The sequence below is a fragment of the Aquarana catesbeiana genome, linkage group LG03, assembly GCF_042186555.1.
Source record: "Aquarana catesbeiana isolate 2022-GZ linkage group LG03, ASM4218655v1, whole genome shotgun sequence".
NCBI lineage: Eukaryota > Metazoa > Chordata > Amphibia > Anura > Ranidae > Aquarana > Aquarana catesbeiana.
The window spans coordinates 473,495,816-473,523,133 of NC_133326.1; the positions used below are offsets into that span (position 1 = coordinate 473,495,816).

A 27,318-nucleotide genomic window follows, 5' to 3' on the forward strand; every position below is an offset into this window, starting at 1 on the left:
TCTCATTTTTTGAGACCCAAAAATGCCAGGACGGTACAAACACCCCCAAATGACCTTTTTGGAAAGTAGATAGTCCAAGGTATTTAGTAAGAGGTGGTGCATTTTTTTAAGTTAAAAATTAAGAAAACATTATGTCACTGCTATAAGCAAATATTTTTACTGTAAAACAGTGTGTAGGCACTGTGTATTGTTGTGATTAGCCGTGATTGGCCACAGCTAATCACATGGTAAAAATAGGCTGTGATTGACCCTGTCTGTACCATGTGATCACTGTGATCAATCACAGCTAGCAACACAATTGTATACAGCAAATAGCATGAAAGGAAGCTATTCTATGTTTACAACGGTCACGTGATCTGCTTTGATTGGTCACAGCGGTCACATGGTACCGGCAGCAGGTGGGTACACTGATCAGTCATCCGCTGTGTCCACACCACCAGAACACGTCCCATTCTGGTTGTCCTCCCAGAACAATCGGTTTCCTGTCCGACTGCCATTTTACAATGTCGCGGGTGGGAAGCAGTTAAAAAAAAATACAAATTCTAATTTTCATTTTGAAGTAGGTAGAAAGTGGCTGGCTGTGTAAAATTGGTACATGATGGTACTTAGAATTAGATATATATTTAACATAGTGGATTCTTTACACAGGTGTTTGCTGAAATTGCTTTAAACTATAAAGAAATGTGTCCTCTGTTTCTCAGGTCTGAAGCAATACCTGAGGAAGAAAGGAAAACTCTTGAAAGCTTGTCTTTTAAGTGTTAGGTTAGTACAATAAAAAAGTATCATTGCACACCGCATTACTCTCGTAATTTGTAATCATATTTATATATGCTTATTGTGTTTTTTTCAGTAGTATGGCTTAGTGGTGAAGATTAGTGCTCCCCCAGTTTTGACTGTGGTATCTTATCTGCCCCTATATATATATATATAACTAATTTCTTTGCAGATGGTGCGGTGCAGCATGTTATTGGTATAAATAATTGTACATGATTTAATTACTACATGTTTCATTGTAATATAATATACAATATTACTGATACTAATTAAAGTATTTGTCTACAGTGTAGGAAGTAGTTGATTAGAATTAGATTGACAATGTTACTTAGCATTTTTTAAGTTTTCAGTTAATTTTTAGTTGTGCTGTTCATATAATAATCTGAAATAGATTATTTATTATTGACAGCGTAAATATATTTTATGTATTATATGTTCAAACAGGCAGTGATTCATAGAGAACATACAATTCTTATAAATAATTTGAACTAGTACATACTTGAGGTTGCTGTGAATGTCTTGAAATCTGCAATACCTTTATCTGAACTCTAAGTGTCACTGTTGGACTGTTAAAACATTTTATCCTACTTAACGTTTAAAGAAAATGATTTTTACTACAGTCTCATGGTACAGACTAGAAGGAAACACTGCAGTACTATATACCACGAGCTTCATATTATTATGATTTTTTTCTAAATATTTCCAAAAAAGATATTAGGTGTCTTAGTTTACTCTCTAAATTTTTAAAAGAAGGCCAAACTGATGTATGTGCTTGTACAGAATGGATCATAATACCGGATACAGAAGAACGCAGAGGGCTATGGCTTGGCAAGTATTTAGTTTAATTTCTTTTTTGATCTGTACTATTTCTGGACAATTACAATACTCAATACCTGAGGAGCTAAGGAAAGGATCTGTAGTTGGGAATGTTGCAAAAGATCTTGGGCTGAATGTTAAGGAATTCCCAGTGAGAAAGTTCCAGGTGATTGCTCAACAAGAGAAACAATATCTTAATGTAGATTTGAAAAACGGTGACTTATTTGTGTCTGAAATCATTGACAGAGAAGCATTATGTGGGGCTAAACAGAGCTGTATTTTAAACCTTGAAGCAGTCATAGAAAAACCTTTAAATTTTTATACAGTTACTATTGAAATTCAGGATGTGAATGATAATTCACCTATATTTTCAAAGAAATATTTTGATATAGAAATAAGTGAACTTACGTCACCTGGGATACATTTTGCACTAGGCATTGCAAAAGATCCAGACCTAGGTACCAATTCTGTTCAAACCTATACACTTACAAGTTCTGAGTACTTCAGTCTTGGGGAGAAACATACTAATGATGGAATTATGTACCCAGAAATTATACTTGAAAAGCCACTTGACAGAGAAAGACAAAGTTCCTATGAATTAATTTTGACTGCTTTTGATGGTGGACATCCTCCAAAATCTGGTACAGCAATAATTAAGATTGAAGTTCAAGATGTGAACGATAATTATCCAGTATTTTCCCAGGACAAATATAACATACTATTACATGAAAATGCACCTCTTGATTTTGTAGTGATTGGTTTAAATGCAACTGATAACGATGAAGGCTCTAATTCCCAAATTACCTATGCATTTAGCCACATTTCTGAAAAAGCCCAGCAAATCTTTTCTATAGCTCCTCTAAACGGTGACATTAAAATATCTGGAACTTTGGATTACGAAACATCAGAAAGTTATGAAATGACTGTAGAAGCTAAAGATGGAGGAGGGCATGTCACACATTGCAAAATATCAATTCAAGTAATTGATATCAATGATAATGTCCCTTTAATTACAGTCACTTCCCTCTCCTCAACAATTCCAGAGGATTCACCACCAGATACAGTCATCGCATTAATCAAGGTTCAGGATTTGGATTCTGGAATGAATGGTGAGGTTTCTTGCCAGAGCTCTAACACACTATCCTTTCAACTAATACCAACATCTAGCAGTTATTATAAACTTGTAACTGCAGCAAGCATGGATCGAGAATTAAATTCCTTTTATAACATTACAGTCCAGTGTGTGGATAATGGATCTCCTCCTTTGACAAGCAATAAAACTATTCCATTGGCTATTTCAGATGTAAATGACAATCCTCCTGTCTTTGAGAAAAGGCTCTACATTTTCTATATTCCTGAAAACAATCAACCAGGAACCTCAATACTTAATGTCCGTGCTGTAGATCAAGACCGTGGTGAAAATGGAAAAATCACTTACAACATTCTAAACAGTAACATAGAAGAAATTCCAGTATCGTCATACATGTCCATAAATTCAATGACTGGAGTCCTTTATGCTCAGAGATCTTTTGATTATGAACAGTTACGAGAATTTCAGTTCCAAGTGATGGCCAAAGACAGTGGAACTCCTGCTCTAAGCAGTAATGTCACAGTAAGAGTATGTATCATTGACAGGAATGATAACAGTCCTAAAATTCTATACCCATCTGTGGATACTGAAGAATCAGGGTTATTCGAATTTATTCCTCATACTGCTGAGAAAGGTTATCTAGTGACTAAAGTGATAGCAGTGGATGCTGACTCTGGGCACAATGCTTGGCTCTCCTACCATTTGTTACAAGTTTCTGAACCTTCTCTATTTGCTATTGGTCAGCAGACAGGTGAAATTAGAATAGGGCGAGACCCTCCAGACAAGGAATCTTTTAGACAAAAGATTGTGATTCTGGTAAAGGACAATGGTATCCCATCCCTTTCATCTACAGTAATGTTGAATTTAGTTATGGCTGAAAACTTTCAGCAAGTTGTGCCAGAGATAAGGAAACAACCTAATACATCACAGACCTCATCAAATCTATCATTTTATCTGGTAATAGCTATAGCTCTGATTTCTATGTTATTTATTGTGACTGTGATGGCTACAATTATTTTTAAATGCAGAAAAGCAAACTCACAAACTGATTTAGGGGTATATAACAGAAATGTATACCCTCAGTTCACCCTTGGATGTCCTTCAGAGATGAGTGATACAAGTCTACCTTTTCCATTCTCCTATGATGTATGTGTGACTCTTGACTCAAAGCAAAATGAAATTGCTTATCTGAAGCCAGTCCAGAATGTCCCTACAGAGAATCTCATTGATACTGGTGACCCTCCCACAGCTGATCTTTCAAAAGAATGTCCAGAGGCAATTAGTTGTAAACAGGTAAGAATTATTTAAGACATTAATCGTTACCTAGTAAGATATAATATATAAACTGGGCTATGAGTAAATATGTATTTGCCAGTAATTGTTCATTGGTGCTTCGTTTAAAGAAGAGCCATCTGTTGCTCTGCTTTGTAGAGTGGCATCAGGTCCATTTGTCCATTTGTACATATTCACATTGTTAGTGGCCTGACGTATGCTTTAACTGGCTTCCTCTTCTACATAGACATACAACTATAGATTTGGTACTTCACTTCTTAAAGCATGCATATCTTCCAGGAAACATACTGTAAATATATATACTGTATAACAATCTATGTATGTTTTAGTTTATGAAGATGTGTATCTATACAGTATATACATTTATATATATACCGTATTTATCGGCGTATAACACGCGCCGGCGTATAACACGCACCCCAAGTTTAGGAGAGAATTTTAAGGAAAAAAACTTTTAGGAGGGAAGTTTAAGGAAAAGAAACTTACATTAAAATGCCCATCAATGCAGCCTCATCAGTGTTCATCTGCAGCCTTTTCAGTGTCATTGCAGCCTTTTCAGTGTCAGTGCAGCCTTGTCAGTGCAGCTTTGCCCCAGTGCAGCCTTGTCAGTGCAGCTTTGCCCCAGTGCAGCCTTGTCAATGCAGCCTTGTCCCCAGTGCAGCCTTGTCAGTGCAGCCTTGTCCCCAGTGCAGCCTTGTCAATGCAGCCTTGTCCCCAGTGCAGCCTTATCAATGCAGCCTTGTCCCCAGTGCAGCCTTATCAATGCAGCCTTGTCCCCAGTGCAGCCTTATCAATGCAGCCTTGTCCCCAGTGCAGCCTTGTCCCTGCAGCCTTGTCCCCAGTGCAGCCTAGTGTCCATGCCTCCTGTCGCTGCCGCCGCCGCCATACACATAGAAGTAGTTTTAAATATGGCGCCGCGGAGTTCGGAGAGACTCGGCGCCGGCGGAAGTGAACGAACGCCGCCGAGATACACTTAGCCGAGGGTTCTCGGCTCTTTCCGGCGCTGCTCACAGTCCCGCCCAGTCCCGCCCTACGATGGACATAACACAGGTCCAATGGCGGGACTGGGCGTGACAGTGAGCGGCGCTGGAAAGAGCCGAATACACCCGACTATGTGTATCTCGGCTCTGTGATTTCGGCGGCGCTCGTTCAGCACCGCCGAGTCCTTCCGAAGTCCGCGGCGCCATATTTGAAACTACTCGCTATGTAAATGTCGGCGGCGATCGCCGACATTCACATAGCGATAGCGGGGATCGGCGTATAACACGCACCCACGACTTTCCCCTGATTTTAAGGGGAAAAAAGTGCGTGTTATACGCCGATAAATACGGTATATATATATATATATATATATATATATATATATATATATATATATACAGCAGGTTTTCTCAATGCCAGTCCTCAAGGCGCACCAACAGGTCATGTTTCAGGATTTCCCTCAGGATGAAACAGCTGTGGTAATTACTAAGGCAGTGAAACTGATTAAATCCCCTGTGCAAAATAATGGTAAGCCTGAAAACATGACCTGTTGGGGCACCTTGAGGACTGGAGTTGAGAAACCCTGATACACAGTATCTCACAAAAGTGATTACACCCCTTACATTTTTGTAAATATTTTATTATATGTTTTCATGTGGCAACACTGAAGAAATGACACTTTGCTACAATGTAAAGTAATGAGTGTACAGCTTGTATAACAGTGTACATTTTCTGTCCTTTCAAAATAACTCAGCACACAGCCATTAATATCTAAACCGCTGGCAACAAACGTGAGTACAGCCCTAGGTGAAAAGGTCCAAATTGGGCCCAATTAGCAAATTAGCACTTTTTCCTCCCCGGTGTCATGTGACTAGTTAGTGTTACAAAGTCTCATGTGTGAATGGGGAGCAGGTGTGTTACATTTGGTGTTATCACTCTCTCTTATGTGAGATACTGTAAGCATTTTGTAGAATCACTTTAAACTGCATTGAAAAAGGTGATTGCCAATATTTTATGAAATTTGTAAATATGTGTTTCTATATCACAGTAAAACTTTTATCAGTAGAAAAATATACTTTTACCAACTTTTGCTGTAAATAATGATTCAATAATAAAAACTGCACCATAGTCTAATGAAAGCTAAAACTGGATGGCACAGGCAATTTCTTATGCACATTCAATTCAGTTACTTTAAGGGGATCTTACAAGTAGACATTTTTTATTTACTGAATTTAGCAAAGCCATTAAATCTTATTGTTTAGGTCTGCACAGCCTAGTTGTTAACACTTAGACACAGCCGTTCCAACCCATAGTAGAAAAAGAAAAAGTAAACACCTTTCAAAAAAAAATATTACAAAGCCTGTTTCCTGTTTCTGTGCTTTTTGAATTTGAGCTGTCTGATAAAAGGTTTAACCACTTGCTGACTGCCCTGTAGCACTTTTACTTCTACAGGGTGGCAGCTGTGGGCAGGCTCATGTATATTTACGCGATCCTGCACTTCCGCCTGCTGGGGGCATGCATGCACTGCCGGCGGGATGCTTCTGCTGTGATAATTCACAGCAGAAGCCAATCTGTGTGTCCCAGGGACTCGATCCTTCCGCACCCGTCGATTGTCAGTAAAACACAGAGAACTGAGATATGCCTATGTAAACAAGGCATATCTCAGTTCTGACAGGGGGGGAAGGGACTGATCCTGTGTCTCTGCAAAGCAGGGACTAGAATAAATATCTTCCCCTAGTGACAGCAGCACACTGTGCACACAAAAACATTGGCTAGACACACGTTTAACCCTTTCCCAGCCAGTGTCATTAGTACAGTGACTGTATTAGTATCACTGGTTCCCGCAAAGTGTCAATAGTGTCAGTTAGTGTCCAATAAACCACCGGAATATCGAAGTCCCACTATAAGTCGCAGATCGCCGCCATTACTAGTATAAAAAAATTGAATAAATACAAATTCCATAAATATATTCCATGGTTTTTTTCCATGGCACTATAATGTTTGCATAAACCAATCCATATACACTTATTGGGATTTTTTTACCAAAAACATGTAGCAGAATACATATTGGCCTAAATTTATAAAGAAATTAGATTTTTACATTTTTTTATTGGATGTGTTTTATAGCAGAAAGTAAAAACTATCGTTTTTTTCAAAATTGTCCTTTTTTTGTTTATAGCACAAAAAATAAAAACCGAAGTGGTGTTCAAATACCTCCAAAAGAAAGCTCTATTTATTGGAAAAAAATGAAATGTATGTTATTTGGGTACAGTGTAGTATGACTGCACAATTGTCAGTTAAAGTAACGCAGTGCCATATTGGCCTGGTCATGAAGGGGGATATATCTTCTGGAGGTCAAGTGGTTAAATAAACTGTCTTCTTTCTCCCTGCAGAGTGGGCTTGTTTATAGGCTGGTTTCTTTCATTCTTCTTTTTTTTTGTAAAACTTTTTTTATTTGGGTTCAGTCACAGCTTAACAATCAGGTAAGGCTTGTACTTAACAGTGACAAACATTTTATCTTTTACAAAAATACAAAGAAAAGGAAAAAGGAACTTATGATAGCAGAAGCGAATATGACATGAAGAAGGTTATTTTTGAGAGTAGGGTGGATGGCCTGCGTGCCTTCACCAGTTATCTAATCTCAGCGCGGTCAAGACCCAGCTATCTTCATGGGAAGAAACCACCTTAGGTAGTTCCAGGGGTGGCTCCGCCCCGGCTCTGCACCGAAGGAGGGGTGCCAGTTAAGGCCACCAACTAACCTCCTCAGACTTTTGCCCAGGTTCAGGTCCCCCCCTGGTTCCCAAGGTCTCATTAGGTGAAGTCACAACGCTAGCTTAGTCACTCAGGGGGCTTGTGTATGAGCTGTACCTTGCCGCCCATAACCATCTTAGCATTTCGGAGGCGTCTACCAACAATCTTGTCAACAGTACGACTTTTGCAGCATTAAAGAGGGAGAAGAGGGAGGAGGGGGGGAATGCTGGGTATGATCTCAGGAAAAAAGCACAGGAGGGGACAGAGTTTGGGATAGGGGGGAAAGAAGATCAGGATCTCACCGTAGGCATTCAATGGACTCACATTACCTGCACCGGACCGCCAGCCGCCCGGCTATTGTGTCTTCTAGTAATAAAAAAAATGGTTATGCAATGTTCGTGGTCTGTGCTCCATTTCAAGGGGGGTTGGTATTAATTACCATCTAGTACCCTATTGTGACCTAGGGTTGGGTCTGCTAACTTTAGTAGGGACACATCTAAACTGGTTGTGGTCAGAGAAATGATCTGTCCAAAGAGTCCATCGGGTTGTGTGTTTATCTCTGGTACCTTTACAGGTTGCAGTACATTCTTCTGCTTCCCTGATCTCATTTATCTTGCATATCCACTCCTCCCTGCTTGGTATCTGTGTTTTCTTTCAATGAATAGGAATTAGCCGCCTGGCAGCATTGAGCAGGTGGGGTAGTGCGTTCTTTTTGTAACGACTGCGGCATGGGAGGGATGTGCAAGAAAAAGTGGACCGGTAGAAGGGGATATCTATCCCCAAAACTTTACTAACCTGGTCTCTAACATCTTTGCAGAAAGGTGTAATTGTTGGGCATTCCCACCACAAATGTAGTTGGGTTCCTCGACCTCCGCATCCCCGCCAGCATAACTCAGAGCAGGTAGGGTACATTCGTACCAAATTCACAGGGACCCTGTACCAGCGTGACATTAATTTATAGTTTGTCTCTTACATTTTTATAATATTCACTCTCCCTAGCCAAGTGAAGGTGGTTTTCGTCCAGTGTTGAAAATCCTGTTTGACCGTGGATATCAACTTAGGGTAGTTCGTCATTAGGGATGAGCTTCGAGTTCGAGTCGAACTCATGTTCGACTCGAACATTGGCTGTTCGCAAGTTCACCGAACAGCGAACAATTTGGGGTGTTCGCGGCAAATTCGAATGCCGCGGAACACCCTTTAAAAGTCTATGGGAGAAATCAAAAGTGCTAATTTTAAAGGCTAATATGCAAGTTATTGTCATAAAAAGTGTTTGGGGACCTGGGTCCTGCCCCAGGGGACATGGATCAATGCAAAAAAAAGTTTTAAAAACGGCCGTTTTTTCAGGAGCAGTGATTTTAATAATACTTAAAGTCAATCAATAAAAGTGTAATATCCCTTTAAATTTCGTACCTGGGGGGTGTCTATAGTGTGCCTGTAAAGGGGCGCATGTTTCCTGTGTTTAGAACAGTCTGACAGCAAAATGACATTTTGAAGGAAAAAACTCATTTAAAACTACCCGCGGCTATTGCATTGCCGACAATACACATAGAAGTTCATTGATAAAAACGGCATGGGAATTCCCCAAAGGGGAACCCCGAACCAAAATTAAAAAAAAAAAATGACGTGGGGGTCCCCCTAAATTCCATACCAGGCCCTTCAGGTCTGGGATGGATATTAAGGGGAACCCCGGCCAAAATTTAAAAAAAAAATGACGTGGGGTTCCCCCTAAATTCCATACCAGACCCTTCAGGTCTGGTATGGATTTTAAGGGGAACCCCGCGCCAAAAAAAAAAAAAAAAACGGCGTGGGGTCCCCCCAAAAATCCATACCAGACCCTTATCCGAGCACGCAACCTGGCAGGCCGCAGGAAAAGAGGGGGGGACAAGAGTGCGGCCCCCCCTCCCTCCTGAACCGTACCAGGCCACATGCCCTCAACATTGGGAGGGTGCTTTGGGGTAGCCCCCCAAAACACCTTGTCCCCATGTTGATGAGGACAAGGGCCTCATCCTCACAACCCTGGCCGGTGGTTGTGAGGGTTTGCGGGCGGGGGGCTTATCGGAATCTGGAAGCCCCCTTTAACAAGGTGACCCCCAGATCCCGGCCCCCCCCCTGTGTGAAATGGTAAGGGGGTACATAAGTACCCCTACCATTTCACGAAAAAAGTGTCAAAAATGTTAAAAATGACAAGAGACAGTTTTTGACAATTCCTTTATTTAAATGCTTCTTCTTTCTTCTATCTTGCTCTATCTTGCTTCATCTTCTGGCTCTTCTGGTTCTTCTGGTTCTTCCTCCGGCGTTCTCGTCCAGCATCTCCTCCGCGGCGTCTTCTGTCTTCTTCTCCTCGGGCCGCTCCGCACCCATGGCATGGGGGGGAGGCTCCCGCTCTTCTCTTCTTCTTTTCTTCTTTTCTTCTTTTCTTCTCTTCTTCTCTTCTTCTTCATTTTCTTCTCCGGGCCGCTCCGCAATCCATGCTGGCATGGAGGGAGGCTCCCGCTGTGTGACGGCGCTCCTCGTCTGACAGTTCTTAAATAACGGAGGGGGGCGGGGCCACCCGGTGACCCCGCCCCCCTCTGACGCACGGTGACTTGACGGGACTTCCCTGTGGCATTCCCCGTGACGTCACAGGGAAGTCCCGTCAAGTCACCGTGCGTCAGAGGGGGGCGGGGTCACCGGGTGGCCCCGCCCCCCTCCGTTATTTAAGAACTGTCAGACGAGGAGCGCCGTCACACAGCGGGAGCCTCCCTCCATGCCAGCATGGATTGCGGAGCGGCCCGGAGAAGAAAATGAAGAAGAAGAGAAGAAGAAAAGAAGAGAAGAAGAGAAGAAAAGAAGAAAAGAAGAAGAGAAGAAGAGAAGAGCGGGAGCCTCCCCCCCATGCCATGGGTGCGGAGCGGCCCGAGGAGAAGAAGACAGAAGACGCCGCGGAGGAGATGCTGGACGAGAACGCCGGAGGAAGAACCAGAAGAACCAGAAGAGCCAGAAGAACCAGAAGATGAAGCAAGATAGAAGAAAGAAGAAGCATTTAAATAAAGGAATTGTCAAAAACTGTCTCTTGTCATTTTTAACATTTTTGACACTTTTTTCGTGAAATGGTAGGGGTACTTATGTACCCCCTTACCATTTCACACAGGGGGGGGGCCGGGATCTGGGGGTCACCTTGTTAAAGGGGGCTTCCAGATTCCGATAAGCCCCCCGCCCGCAGACCCCCACAACCACCGGCCAGGGTTGTGGGGATGAGGCCCTTGTCCTCATCAACATGGGGACAAGGTGTTTTGGGGGGCTACCCCAAAGCACCCTCCCAATGTTGAGGGCATGTGGCCTGGTACGGTTCAGGAGGGAGGGGGGGCCGCACTCTCGTCCCCCCCTCTTTTCCTGCGGCCTGCCAGGTTGCGTGCTCGGATAAGGGTCTGGTATGGATTTTTGGGGGGACCCCACGCCGTTTTTTTTTTTTTTTTGGCGCGGGGTTCCCCTTAAAATCCATACCAGACCTGAAGGGTCTGGTATGGAATTTAGGGGGAACCCCACGTCATTTTTTTTTTTAATTTTGGCCGGGGTTCCCCTTAATATCCATACCAGACCTGAAGGGCCTGGTATGGAATTTAGGGGGACCCCCACGTCATTTTTTTTTTTTTAATTTTGGTTCGGGGTTCCCCTTTGGGGAATTCCCATGCCGTTTTTATCAATGAACTTCTATGTGTATTGTCGGCAATGCAATAGCCGCGGGTAGTTTTAAATGAGTTTTTTCCTTCAAAATGTCATTTTGCTGTCAGACTGTTCTAAACACAGGAAACATGCGCCCCTTTACAGGCACACTATAGACACCCCCCAGGTACGAAATTTAAAGGGATATTACACTTTTATTGTTTGACTTTAAGCATTATTAAAATCACTGCTCCTGAAAAAACGGCCGTTTTTAAAACTTTTTTTTGCATTGATCCATGTCCCCTGGGGCAGGACCCAGGTCCCCAAACACTTTTTATGACAATAACTTGCATATAAGCCTTGAAAATTAGCACTTTTGATTATTCATGTTCGTGTCCCATAGACTTTAACGGTGTTCGCATGTTCGAACGAACTTTTTTCCTGTTCGCATGTTCTGGTGCGAACCGAACAGGGGGGTGTTCGGCTCATCCCTATTCGTCATATATAGTGTGTCAAAACCTTCTGTTAATTAACATAGAGAGGTTGCAGCCCACATAAAGGGGAATACTGTTTTCAGTCTATCTGTCATGGTTGGGGATAATTGTATGGGCAGGATTCCGGACTTTGCGTAGTTGATTTTAAAGTTCGAGATTGTCCAGATTCACCCACCTATATCCATGTTCACCCTCACCCTGCACAACAGAGGCTCCAAAGCTAATGCAAAGAGGAGGGGTGAAAGCAGGCACCTCTGTCTCCTGCCATTCCTGATCAGGAACTTGGATGAAAGAGTGCCATTCACTTTGACCTGTGCACTAGGGTCTGTGTATAGGGCCTGTATCCAGGTTAGCATATTGGAGCCTAAACCCAATGTGTCAAGTACTGCACGCAGATAGGACCAATCAATGTGGTCAAATGCTTTCTCTGCATCTGTAGTATTAAGTAGGAAAGGGGGTCTTCCTGTTTCTTGGCCCAGTGGATGAGCTGAATCGCTCATATGGAGTTATCTCTGGTCGGGGTGGATTACTTGGGGTATAAGATACTTCAGTCGGTTCGCCAGAATTTTTGCCAATATTTTCATGTCAGTGTTCAGTAGGGATATGGGGCAGTAGCTTTGTGGTGTGGTGGGGTCCTTCCATTCCTTCGGTATAACTGAAATGTGTGCCAGTAGGGCCTCTGGGGGTATACAATTAACTTTTGTCAGGGAGTTGAAGTATTTGCACATCTGGCTGGCGAGTATCTGTGAATTTTTTTATAGTAAGCTTTAGTGTATCCATCTGGGCCTGTGTTTTTCCCATTGGGCAGTGATTTAATGGTGGTCTCGATCTCTTCAACTGTTATGGGGAAGTCTAAGTCAGTTTTTTGGTCTTCAGTCAGGGGCGGTCAACCGTTTGTGGTTAGATATTCACGGATTCTACACATTTCGTCAGTCTTGCCTTCTGGAGTTATATCAGCTTCAAGGTTGTAGAGGGTAGCATAATAGTCGCGAAACCCCATGGCTATCTGGGAGGATTTGAACATCGAGTCCCCTGAGGGGGAGCAAAGTTTGTGTATTTGTGTCTGGGCTCTTTTTTTACGTAGTGCTCTCATCAACATATGGCCGCATTTGTTGCCATGTTCATAATACCTGTGTGATAGGTATCTCAATTGTTTCCGTGCTTGTCTTTCCAGCAAGCGCAAAAACAATTCTCTAAGCTCAGTCAATTTCCTCAAAGCCTCGGGGTCTCCTTCATTTTTATGTTTAAGTTCTCATTCTTCTTTTTTAACATTTATTTATTTTTCTATTTAAATGCAAAATAATAACTGGATTTTGCCTGGTACCATATGGCTTTGTATAATTGCCATTGCAACCGTGTCATACTAAGAAATTTTGTTTTTATAAGGAACAGTTATGTAGTGTCATCTTTAATATTAATTTCTAATTTTGTTTTTAATGATATTCAAACAATGTTATACTGTGAGCGACACAATGTTTAAATTAAAACATTTTATCTATCTATCTATCTAGCTATCTATCTATCTATCTATCTATCTATCTATCTATCTATCTATCTATCTATCTATCTATCTATCTATCTATCTATCTATCTATCTATCTATCTTCCTGTCTGTCTATCTGTCTGTTTATCAATTCTGTCAGTCTTTCTGTCTATCTATAGTTCGCACTTTTGTATTGATGTTAATATATCTACTACTTTATGTTGTAAAGCTGCAGTACCTTATTTTGAACTCTAAGTGGAACCATTGCACTACAAAAGGTTGTGTTGTGGATGTGAACCAAAATGAATTTAGCTACAGTCCTACAAATCTGATCTGAGGGAAATACTGCAAGAAGTGACTTGTGCATTCTGCAATTCGAAGCTAACAGTAATTGGATAATTTTATAAACCAGCTTAGACCTGGAAAATTTTCTTTGATTTTTATTTTTATAAAAAGGACTTACATATATATTTGGGTTTACTAAACAATCCTACAGTATTGCTGGATACAGAAGACGACCAAGGAAAATGATATGGCAAGTATTCTACTTATGTTTTTTTTTAATCAGGTTTATTTCTGGCCAATTACAATATCACATAGCTGAAGAAATGAAGAAAGGATCTGTAGCTGGAAATATAGCAAAAGATCTTGGATTAAACTGTGAAGATTTAGCACTGAGAAAATTTCAGTTTATTTCTCAAGCAAATAAGCAGTATTTTATTATTAATTTGGAAAATTGTTACTTGCTTGTGATAGACAGAATTGACAGAGAAGCATTATGTGGAGCTAAGCAGAGCTGCTTTTTAAACCTTGAAGCTGTAATTGAAAATCCTCTGAATTTTTACACAATCACTATAGAAATCCAAGATGTGAATGATAATGCACCAACCTTTTCTGAAAAATATTTTGATCTGGAAATGAGTGAAGTAACCTTACCGGGGGAACACTTTGCACTGGGTTATGCACAGGACCCAGACCTAGGTAATAATTCTGTTCAAAGCTATACACTTAGCAGTGTTGAATATTTTAGTCTTGGTGAAAAAATTAGTACTAATGGAAGGAAATACCCAGAAATTATTTTGGAGAAGTCACTGGATAGAGAAAAGCAAAGTACCTATGAGTTAATTTTAACTGCTTTCGATGGGGGAAACCCTTCTAAATCAGGCACTGCCATAATCAAAATTGAAATTCAAGATTTTAATGATAACTTTCCTGTGTTTACTCAAGAAACATATCACATAAAATTACTTGAGAATGTACCTCTTGGTTTTTTAGTAATCCACTTAAATGCAACTGATGAAGATGAAGGCTCTAATGCTTTAATATCATATTCTTTAAGTCATATTTCTAAACAAGCACAACAAATATTTACCATAGATTCCTTAAAGGGTGATATTAGGATCAAAGAACATTTGGACTATGAAATATCAGATAATTATGAAATGACCGTAGCTGCAAAAGATGGTGGAGGCCATGTCACACATTGCAAGTTGTCAGTTCAGGTGGTTGATGTGAATGATAATGTTCCAGAAATAACAGTCACATCTCTTGCAACAACAATTCCAGAAGACTCACCACCTGGTGCAGTTATAGCTTTAGTAAATGTTCGAGATTTGGATTTCGGGTTGAATGGTGAGGTTGCTTGTCAAATGTCCAACATATTGCCTTTTCAACTGATACCATCATCAAGCAGTTACTATAAGCTTGTAACAGCAGCCAACATGGACCAAGAAAAAAATTCTTTGTATAATATTACAATTTTCTGCACAGATAATGGATCACCACCCCTGAGTAACAATAAAACTATTAAGGTAAATATTTCTGATGTGAACGATAATTCTCCAGTTTTTGAAAAGTTGAACTATGTTGTCTACATTGCAGAAAATAATCAACCAGGCACATCAGTATACAAAGTTCATGCATCAGATCTGGATCGAGATGAGAATGGAAAAATTACCTACAATATTTTAAATAGCAATATAGAAGATATTCCAGTAACATCATATGTTTCCATAAACTCCGTAACGGGTGTTATTTATGCTCAGAGATCATTTGACTTTGAACAATTGCAAGAGCTTTGGTTCCAGGTGATGGCCAAAGACAATGGTTCCCCACCTTTAAATAGTACTATAGCAGTGAAAATATGTATTGTTGACAAGAATGACAATTATCCTAAGATTCTTTACCCATTATCAGACATAGAGGCATCAACAGTTTTTGAATTTATTCCTCACTCTGCTGAAAAAGGATATCTAGTGACCAAAGTAATCGCAGTAGATGCTGACTCTGGACACAATGCTTGGCTCTCATATCATTTACTTCAGGTTCCTGAACCATCATTACTTAGTATAGGCCAACAATCTGGTGAAATTAGGATTGGGAGGGACATTCAAGATGTGGAAACTTTGAAGCAGAAAGTTGTGATTTTGGTTAAGGACAATGGAGTTCCTTCTCTTTCAGCAACTGTTACTTTAAATTTGGTTGTGGCAGACAATTTTCAGCAAGTTATTCCTGAGATAAGAAAGCAGCCAAAGGATTTGGAAACATCATCTAATGTGACATTCTACCTTATTATAGCTATAGCACTAATATCTCTTTTATTCATCATAATTGTGGTGGTCACAGTGCTTTATAAATGCAGAACAAACAATACTTCAACAACCTTTGGAACGTATAACACAAATGTGTATCCTCAGTTCACGTTGGGATGTCCTTCAGAAATCAGTGATGCAAGTTTACCTTTTCCATTCTCTTATGATGTCTGTGTGACTCTTGACTCAAAGCAGAATGAAATCGCTTATCTCAAACCAGTCCACAATGTTCCCACAGACAATCTCATTGATACCGATGACACAACAAATATTTCTACACAGAATAATATCTCTTTTGCCAATATTGGACAGGTATGTGGTAGAAATATTGTATTTGTTTACATGAATGGGTTATTTAAGTGAAGCTTTAGTCAGAAAATTAGGTCCCGATAGATCACTTCAGGCTGGCCCCTTTTGCAGGTATAGCTATGTAAAACATTAAAAAATAAGTACCTATACTGTTTACAGTCCAGTACTACACTGTCTCTTACTGCTCTGCACATGCTCAGTTGCTCTCTGTTTTTAAGCACTGTGCCAATCTGCTAACAGCATATAGATTTACTACTGCTTAGGGGTTCTAAGCTTCAGAAAAATGGCAGCCTTCAGCAAGAACATACAGGGGAAGTGATGGGGGAAATTTACCACATACACTAATTTTGATAGCATTATTATTAATGTGGGATGTATGTTCCTTGCTAAAGAATTGGTAAAGTTTCACTTTAAGGAATATCTAAACCCAAGAACAAAAATGTAATATTGCAGCTTATCAAACCTTAGATGTGTTATTTGCATTAGTGTTTATTTTTCAAGCTAAAAACATTTTCAGCAAGTATGGAGAATTGCTGTTTATTATGTGAGAAATGCAATGTAAATGTCACTTCCTGTGAGCTAAATTGCAGGCAAAAACATGCTCTTATCCAGTTTAGTGTGGGATATATTAATGGTTCCCAACATACAAACAGTGGAGTACCAGTTAAAGATACCATAACAAACCTGAAAAAAAAACAAAAACAAATGCAGCTACCCCATCGAAGGACAGGTTTGCTGAAATATATTAGATTTAAATTTTTGGGTTTAAATACACCTTAATGCATTATTGCTGGCAACAAAAACAAATACTGCTTTAAGCCACAATGTTTACTATTAAAGGGTATTTCCACTTTTGCAGCCACATTTGGATAACACCAACTTTATTTTTGTTCCCATTAACATAGCATAACTTAAAGTGGTTGTTGCCTTTCAAATTAAATTTACTGGCAGCCCCTTTATTTTATCCATGCATAACACACTCTTTTTTAAAACAAAGCCTCAAAATACCTTTTTCTCAGATATATTCAGGCCGGTAACGTGACTCCCGGCCGCTCTCCTACTCCGATCCAGGGCTACAGTGGGAGAGGCCGAGATTTCCCTCTGACATCAGGAAGTCATGTGGCCACTCGGCCCCTCCCTCTGTAGCCCTGGATCGGAGTAGGAGAGCGGCCGGGAGTCACGTCACCGGCCTGAATATATCTGAGAAAAAGGTATTTTGAGGGTTTGTTTAAAAAAAAAAACACTTACAGAGTGTGTCGTGCAGAGCTGGCAGTGACAGGTTTTAAACTTTTTTAACTACTAATAGTGGCGGGGGGGAGAGACACAGACACACAGAGATGACAGGCAGGGAGGAGGGTGGGTAGGAGGACAGAGGAGAGCTGTGGATGATGGAGGCACGTAAACTGACCACGATACAGAACTCAGCAGCCATGATTATTGTTGTCAGTATACAGAGGGGGGCTTAGGAAGTGGCAGGATCAGCCAGGTTTTTTACAGCTTAGAGAGGGGCAGGTTAGAGAGCACAAGCACTGTGCTGTTTAACCTGCTATAAAGGAACAAGAGCTCTCTTTTTTGGGGGGTTACATACACTTTAATAAAAATATTTAAATGTTTCTGGTTACACTTCAAGTGCTTTTACTTGGTTAACCACTTAAGGACCAAGCCTTTTTTTGAGATGTGTTGTTTACAAGTTAAAAACAGTTTTTTTTGCTAGAAAATTACTTAGAACCAAACATTATACTTTTTTTTCTAACACTTTAGAAAATAAAATGGCGGTCGTTTCAATACTTCCTGTCACACCATATTTGCGCAGCGGTCTTACAAGAGCACTTTTTTTTGGGAAAAAATACACTTATTTGAATTAAAAAATAAGCCAACAGTAAAGTTAGCCTGTTTTTTTTTATAGTGTGAAAGATAAGGTTACGCCGAGTAAATTGATACCCAACATGTAACGCTTTTAAATTGCGTCTGCTCATGAAATAGAGACAAACTTTTACGTCTTTTTTTAAACTTTTACGTCGTTTTTTTAAACTTTTACGTCGTTTTTTTTAAACAGAGGTGGCTAGAATTATTGCACTCGCTCTACTGATCGCGGTGATACCTCACATGTGTGGTTTGAACACCGTTTTCATATGCGGGTGCTACTCACGTATGCATTCGCTTCTGCATGCTCAGCGGGAAGGAGTGCGTTTAAAAAATTTTTTCTTATTCATTGTACCTTTTATTTATTTTTTTTTACACTGTTTTTTTTAAAAAAAAATTGTCACTTTTATTACTATTACAAGGAATGTAAACATCCCTTGTAATAGAAAAAAAGCATGACAGGACCTCTTAAATATGAGATCTTTTGTCAAAAAGACCTCAGATCTCATATTTACACTTAAATGCAATTAAAAAAAATGTGTCATTTAAAAAAAAAAAAAAAAAAATGGCCCTTTAAGAGCCGTATTGTTATGGAGACGGGTGGGGCCCATCTTCCCCTCACTCATCTCCATGCCCAGAAAGGGTGAAGATCCGATGGCCTCCGCCGCCGCCGCTGGCTCCTGTAAGCAGCGGAGGGCAACGGAGCGGCAAATCCATTGCAGAGACCACTCTTATCAGAAAGCGGACCCCCGGATGAAGAAGAGGATACCGGGGTTATGGCAGCTAGCTGCTGCCATAACAACGATATCCCCTTTCAAAGTAAGGACGTATATCGGGGTGAGGTGGTCCGGAAGTGGTTAAAAATCATTACATGCTCTCCCTGCTGTGTAATGTTTAGAAGTGGGCTGTGAAGTAATGTTTAAAATAAATAACCTTGCTGATACTGTGTTCACAATTCTACTGTATTTTATCAGCTGTAAACTTGATTTGGACACTGGCCAACAAAGGGTTAAACCGGGAGAACAGGGAGTGATTACTGCTAGTGCCTATAATACCTTTCCCCTTAGATACATCTAAATATAAGAATATATATATATTTTTTAGGTATACTGTATGAATGGAAACACATAACAAACGTATAATGGGATTTTCTCAAATTTGACTGCAAGGGTTTAAATACACTTTAAGTCCCAGTAAGGAAAAAGGACATGCGCATCACATGGAAGAAAAGAATGAATCAGGCCACATGGGTGGAGCAGGGATGCCTCTTACAGATTTATTAAAACCTGTGCACATGTCAATTCCTTAATGCTGACTATCCAATCCCATTATCAGAACATCCATGTTTTCCCCTTTCCACCATAGCAGTAGGTGATATTAGAATGATGTGAAATCACGTTTTCTGGTTTTATTTTGATGATGTTTTTTTTTTTTTTTTTCAATGAATGCACGTTTTAAGATAAAAGATATATCTTTCTATAGCCTGGCATTAATCATATATGTTACCATGTCAGGGGCAGAAGATCGCAAACACTAAATGACACACTAATCTGCGGTAATACAATATCTTCACCTACACATACAGTAAGATATTGCTACTTTGATTCTATAGCTGGATATTGTTGTTACAATGTCATTTAAACTGTGAATATGCATTCTAGTTACAGAAGACTTTCTCTGTGTATGCAGTTATAGAAGCAGTGACTGAATTTCATATAATTGATCAAATGAATAGAATAAACATGTTTAAACATGGAATTCTAAAAATCTAGTTAACATAAAACTATCTTTTACTAAGTACACCTACAAATTTTGTAAAGGGTGACTCTTAGCAGTATTTTGACAGATGATTTATTTTGATAAGGGTTTTTTTAAAACACCTTTGCAGAAAAATCATTTATACATTTCAATTTTCCTTTATGTGACACTTCAGATGATACCTTTATCCTTTTAGGACATCATACAATTATGCAGAAGTAAAGGATGGGTTAGACCATTTTGATTTAAAAATCAATTTTGAATTGTAATTTTCTTAACAAAATATTTAGTATATTTGTAATACATTGTTATCTATTAGCTCAAACCTTTGCAGACAGTAAATAGGACCAGCTTTATTGATAATTTGTGTTATCAAAACAAATGTACCATAGAAAATTGTTTATATACAGTAAATAATACAATAAAATATTTTGAATTTACTATTAGCCCACCAATGTGTGAAGATGAAACCGATAACATTTTACTGCAGCAATTTTTTGTATTGCCCAACTAGGAGAAATATTAGTACTAGGCCAATAATAATGCACAGTAGCGTAAAAATAAACCCCCCAAAAAAGTGGACACAATAAACCCAACAAAAATTGGACACTCATTCAGACAGAGGAATATCAGCCCCATAACAGTTACAAAGGTGGCTAATAAATGTGAGAGCAAGAGTAGTGAATGCGAGATAGCGATTTGTATTTACGAGGTTGAGTTTGTACCAACATTTAAGCACTTTTGCCAGTCATGAGAATGAGGGGCAATGAGGTCCAGTAAGTGATATTCTTAAGGGAGAGGGACTTGCACATTTTCTTTGGTGGTGGATATTTGGTGTGTCATCTTCAGTGAGAAGAATTGAAGCACTACTTTTGACACTTTCATGAACGCTTGTTATTGCACTTTTATGGACATTTGTTACAGCACTTACTATGTTATTAATTTATTATTTTTTGTTGGGTTTATTTTTTGCGCTACTGTGGATTATTATTGGATTAGTACTGATGATATTTCACCTTTTTGGCCTATTTACAGTATGTTTATACAGTAGTAGCATTACAAGTGTGTTATATATAGTTTGACACTATTCTGGAGCGCAGTGAATTTTTGTATTTTATGATAATTTTTTATTGTTTTGAATGGACTAAGTTTATAAATATTTGAATTGTTTTTTTTTGGATTGAGTCTGAGTATGTATATCAGTACATCATTCTTTGTAACCATAATGCAATGCCTGTTTTTTAAACTTAGGTTAGCTGCTTTAAAAATGTCAGCAATTCGGGTCTTTTTTAATGTGCCAGCTCCCTTATTATAAAAGGGTAGGTTCTGAGAAGCCATTTGTCAGTGTGTGTTGAAGTAGTATTGGGAGAGCTGTCTCCAGTCTGTGTATGGAGAGATAGTTGGTATATGATGCTATACTGTGCTATATTGTGTTCAATTGCAGAGTGCTGGGCTACATATTTTTGTTACCCCCCCAGGGAGACTAATACAATAGTACTATTAATAATATACTTCTATTGTTTCCCTCCTGCAATCTTTTTTTTTGTTGTGTTTTTTTTTTAATTTGTATTTATTTCAAGTTCAAGTCACATTTACTCGACCTTGTGCAATAACTGCAATTAAATCTAGGCAATTCTCTTTATTAAAAATGTCCGTCAGACTATCTTGAACCTGGTGCAGGAGGCCAAAGGAGAGAGAGGGCTTCCCTTGCGGCTAAGTTCCAGACCCCCCGAGGGTAAAAACAGGACCGGTCAGGCCCAGTGGCACAAGTTGCCTGCTGGACTGTGTGCAGGAGGTTCCAGAGTACAGCCATACACATGGCTGTACTCTGGAACATATCGTGCATGACTTGACGTAGGATCTACAGTCCCTACTGAGGTTAGGCCACCAAAAGGACATCTAAATGAGCACATTAGTTTTACAGGCCCCAAAGTGCCCTGCAAGTTGGTGGTCATGAAATGTCCTGAGAACCTGAAACCTTGCTTCCTGAGGTACGAAGACTTTGTCCTGGTGGCAAAGTAATCCATCCAGTCTCCTTAATGAGTCATTTTTGGATTCGGGGCAAGATGCTGAAGCTTGTTCAATGGATTCCTTTAGGCTGGGTTAAATCAGCAAAATATTTTGGGCGGATAAGATGGTGCTTGGAGTCGCACATTCAGTGGATTCAGAGAACATCCTGGACAGGGCATCGGCTTTCCCGTTTTTGGACCCGGGCGGTATGTCAAGTGGAAATTAAATCTAGAAAAGAATAAGGCCCATCTGGCTTGTCAAGGTCTTAGGCGTTTTGTAGATCTTAGATATTCCAGATTTTTGTGATCTGTGAAAATCATAATTGGGTGGTTAGCGCCCTCCAGCAGGTACCTCTATTCTTCGAAGGGTGACTTTAATTGCCAGGAGTTCTCTGTTACCCACATCGTAGTTTCTCTCAGCCTGATTCAGCTTCCTGGAGCAAAAGGCTACTCGGTAAAGCAGAGCCTTTGAGCCCTGACGCTGAGAGAGCACAGCTCCCGTAGCTACTTCGGATGTGTCCACCTCGAGGACAAAGGGAAGCTGGGTCTAGGTGTTGCAACATGGGAGCAGAGGTGAATAGAGCCTTCAGTTGTTCAAAGACTATTTGAGAATCCTGGTTCCAGGAGAAGTGTGAGTGCAGGCGAGTGAGCTGGGTGATCCTATAAAAATTAGTGAAGCCCACGAACCTCTGGACCCCTTTCCTGTCAGAAGGTACAGGCCATTCCAAGATTCCTGAGACCTTCTGAGGATCAATGAAAATCCCTTCAGTGAAAATTATGAGTCCTAAGAACTGGATAGATTGTTTCTCGAACTCGCACTTCTACGCTTTGGGGTATAAGCCATGGCTTCTTAAGGTCTTTAACACTTTTCTGATGTGTTCTCGAGTTCAAGTGACGCTGAGAAAATTTGTATGTTGTCCAGATAGACAATTAAGAACAGGTCAAGGTATTCCCTGAAGATATGATTCACATAATGCTGTAATGTCGCGGGGGGCGTTACATAGCCTGAAGGGCATCACAAGGTATTCAAAGTGACCAAAGCATGTTCCCTAATATGAACCAGGTTGTAGGCCCCCCGTAAGTCCAACTTTGTGAAAACCCGAGCTGTTCGGAACCTTTGGAATAACTTAGAAACGAGAGGAAGTGGGTATCTGTTCTTGATAGTAATTTTATTAAGGTCCCTATAATCAATGCATGGGCTGAGAGAATGATCCTTCTTCTCGACGAAGAAGATGTTGGCTCCAGTAGGTGAAGAGGAGGGGCAGATGGCTAGGTTTTCATCCATATATTGTCACAGGGCCTCCAGCTCCAACCCAGATAAAGGAATAATACGCCCGAAGGGTACTTCTGCTTCTAGGTGGCAACTCAATAGGGCAGTGGAAGGACCAATTCAGGGGCAGGGCATCGGCACCTTTCTTGTCAAAAACATGAAGGAAATCAAGGTAGGCCAAAGGGACGTCATGACAGGGATCCAGTGTGGGTTGAACGGAGAGACATAATGAAGGATTGACGGGCATGCCACAGCGATGGTGACAGTAGGAAGATTAGAAGATGATTTCTCCCTTGGGTCAGTCGATTTTTGGGTTTGGTGGCCTGCAGCCAGGGTATCCCTAAGATGGGTGGGAATATAGGAAACCTGATGATGTCAAAGCGGAGTAATTCCTGATGGCTGGCATCAATGGTGCTCAGGACACGGATAGTCTCCTGAGTGAAAGGTCCAGAGCTGGGGGCAGTGCCATCTGCTAAATGTATGTCATATCTTTGTTCCTTCAGTTTCAGGGGTATGCACAAGTTCTTGGTGAGGTTGATGTCCAAGAAGCAACTACAGGGTCCAAAATCAATGATCGCCCGTAGCTTGACTTCCCTTCCAGACACCTGCAGAGAGATGGGGAGATTTACATGAGTGGATACAGTCCCGGATAACTGGAGGTATGAGGATTGTGGAAGGTTTGACGAATAGGACAACTGTGAAGGAAGTGGGCCGAAGCTCCACAGTAGAGACATGTTACCTTGTCGCCTGAGTGCTTTCTCTTCGGGGGTTAAAGCTGGGCAGAGTAGGCCAATTTGCATGGGTTCCTCATCATAAGTATTGATGGACTGGGGAACAGAGCCTGGAGTTGTTGGTCCTGGGACCTTTGGCATTACCCATGTGGGCCAAAAGGTCTGAGTGCATTCGGATCGTCGCTCCTGCAGCCGTCGGTCTAGTTGGACAGAGTACTGCATCCTGCTAAGGGAATAAGCATGTTTGCTGGTTTGTCTTTACCAGTCACTAACATTGGTGAGTGATTTAGATCATAAGCGGTGGAGGATAGACAATATGAAGAATCTGCTACTTAAACTTGGGGGATTGAACATAGTTTCTTTTGAACACTTTTTTTGTTTTTTTTAAAACTCTTTTTTTGATACACATGTTCACTAATAATAATATTTTTTGGCTACAATTTTTTGGCACTAATACTTTGAGACTTTTATGGACTTTTGTTTTTTGTTTTTGTTCTTTGGCTATATAGACACATATAGATTAAAGTGGCTGTTTTATGTGGGTTTGGTTACCACTTTTTCATCACATATTGGTGTAGTCACACATCATATTATATTAATTATTAATTTTTTATTATTATCACCTACTCTGATAGAGATTATATCACTATTTCTATTTTAAATAGAGATTATAGTATTATGTTGGGTCAGTCTATGCAGTTGTGCTCATAACTTTACATACCCTGGCGGATTTTATGATTTCTTGGCCATTTTTCAGAGAATATGAATGATAACACAAAAACGTTTCTTTCACTCATGGTTAGTGTTTGGCTGAAGCCATTTATTGTCAATCAACTGTGTTTACTCTTTTTAAATAATAATCACAACAGAAACAAACCAAATGACCCTGATCAAAAGTTTACATACCCCAGTTCTTAATACCGTGTATTGCCCACTTTAACATCAATGACAGCTTGAAGTCTTTTGTGGTATTTGCAGATGAGGCTCTTTATCTTCTCAGACGGTAAAGCTGCCCATTCCTCTTGGAAAAAAGCCTCCAGTTCCTGTAAATTCTTGGGCTGTCTTGCATGAACTGCACATTTGAGATCTCCCCAGAGTGGCTCAATGATATAGAGGTCAGGAGAATGGGAGGGCCACTCCAGAACCTTCACTTTATTCTGCTGTAGCCAATGATAGGTTGACTTGGCCATTGTGTTTTGGATCATTGTTATATTGGAATGTCCAAGTACGTCCCATGCGCAGCTTCCTAGCTGATGAATGCAAATATTCCTCCAGTATTTTTTGATAACATACTGCATTCATCTTGCCATACATTTTGACCAAATTTCCTGTGCCTTTGTAGCTCACACATCATCAAAACATCAGCAATCCACCTCCGTGTTTCACAGTAGGAACGGTGTATCTTTTATCATAGGCCTTGTTGACTCCTCTACAAATGTAGCATTTATGGTTGTGGCCAAAAAGCTCAATTATGGTCTCATTACTCCAAATGACTTTGTGCCATAAGGTTTGAGGCTTGTCTCTGTGCTGTTTGGCATATTGTAAATGAGATACTTTGTGGCATTTGCGCAGTAATGGCTTTCTTCTGGCGACTCGACCATGCAGCCCACCTTTCTTCAAGTGCCTCCTTATTGTGCATCTTGAAACAGCCACACCACATGTTTTCAGAGAGTCCTGTATTTCACGTGAAGTTATTTGTAGGTTTTTCTTTGCATCCCGAACAATTTTCCTGGCAGTTGTGGCTGAAATTTTCATTGGTCTACCTGACCGTAGTTTGGTTTCAACAGAACCCCTCATTTTCCACTTCTTGATTAGAGTTTGAACACTACTGATTGGCATTTTCAATTCCTTGGATATCTTTTTATATCCCTTTCCTGTTTTATACAATTCAGCTACCTTTTCCCGCAGATCCTTTGACAATTCTTTTGCTTTCCCCATGACTCAGAATCCAGAAATGTCAGTGCAGCACTGGATGAAAGATGCAAGAGTCCGTCAGGAGTCCAGAAACTCATTGACCTTTTATACACACACAGTAATTACAAGCAAACAGGTCACAGGTGAGGATTGTTACCTTTAATAGCCATTCAAACCCTTTTGTGTCAACTTGTTATCAGGCCAAAATCACCAGGGTATGTAAACTTTTGACCAGGGTAATTTGGGTAGTTTATGTTGTCATTCTGATTTAAAAAGGGTAAACACAGTTGATTGATAATAAATTACTTCAGCCAAACACTAACCATGGGTGAAAGAAAAGTTTTTGTGTTATCATTCATATTCTCTGAAAAATGGCCAAGATATCATAAATTCTGCCAGGTTATGTAAACTTATGAGCACAACTGCATATATTACATACACACTTTTCTTAGGATAGATTACCTTGATACACATTTGGCTAAGCGCTGTCGTTCTTCATTTATTTTTTTCATGTTGAGATTTCTCAATTAGACAGCAGCTAGACAGGATTAATTAACTACTATAACCTCAGCACGGTCTAATTCTATTTTTTATTGGATAGAGACTTGGATGAGATTCTCTAATGATGCGGAAGGCACAATCCTAGCCAACTTGTCCTTGAGAGTCTCAGATAAGCCTTGCCGGAACTGGTATTTTAGGGCGGCATCATTCCACCAGGTATCAGCTGACCACCTGCGAAACTCCACAATACAATCCTCCACTGGTCATCTGCCTTGTACTAGAGCATGAAGGGCAGACTCAGTGATGGCATTCCACTGTGCATCATCATATAGGGCGATAGCTTAAAAGAAAGTGGCAACTGAATCCAGTACTAAGTTCTTTTTGCTCAAGGAGGTTATGAGCCTAGGACTGTGGTTCATCTGACAAAAGTGAGATAATGAAACCCACCTTGATGGTCTCAAGAGAAAAAGTCCTTGGTTGCAGGGAAAAGTAAAGTTCACAGGCATTTTTGAAGGCCCCGAATTTCCATCAGTCACCTGAGAAGTGCTCAGGAGTGGGGACTCTGGGCTCCGGAGGAGGCAATCCCACAGGGGGTTCGGCTGTAGGAGGAAGACTTGCCATTGGAGTGGAGACAGTGGAGCTAGTAGCTTGGATAGGATCTGCAGGAGTCATGAAGGCAGTGAGGGAGTGAAGGTGTCCTTCCAGCTGAATCCTAGCCATCTTGTAAGCTCTGGACTGCTTGTGTAAGAGCCGTCGTCTGCTGACATAGGGCCTCCAAAGCACCTCTCTCGGCTTCAGACTTCTTGGCTGGTTGATACTATCATGTACCTGGTGCTGGAGGCCAATGGAGAGAGAGGGCTTCCCTTGTGGCTAAGTTCCAGACCCCCCTGGGAGTGAAAACAGGAGAGGTCAGGCCCAAAGTAGCACAGGTCGCCTTCTGGACTGTGTACAGGAGATTCCAGAGTACAGCTGGTGTGCTGGCGTAAAATCAGCAGACAGGTGGCGCCCGTGTATGGTTGCAGGACTCTGACAATGCAGAGACTGGAGC

General features: G+C 40.5%; 1 protein-coding gene across 5 annotated transcripts in view; it reads left to right on the forward strand.

Annotated features, from left to right (window-relative positions):
- The window catches only part of LOC141132494 (protocadherin gamma-C5-like), a 751,191-nt gene that overhangs the window by 164,524 nt on the left and 559,349 nt on the right, over nt 1-27,318 (forward strand). The window contains exon 1 of one of the 5 annotated variants that reach the window (XM_073620996.1): nt 1,386-3,973. The exons of the other annotated variants lie outside the window; for them this stretch is intronic. Within the exon in view, the coding sequence (XP_073477097.1) occupies nt 1,541-3,973 (2,433 nt within the window). The 5' untranslated portion in view covers nt 1,386-1,540. Of the gene's footprint in view, nt 1-1,385; nt 3,974-27,318 lie in introns of those variants that run through there. 5 annotated transcript variants of the gene reach the window in all.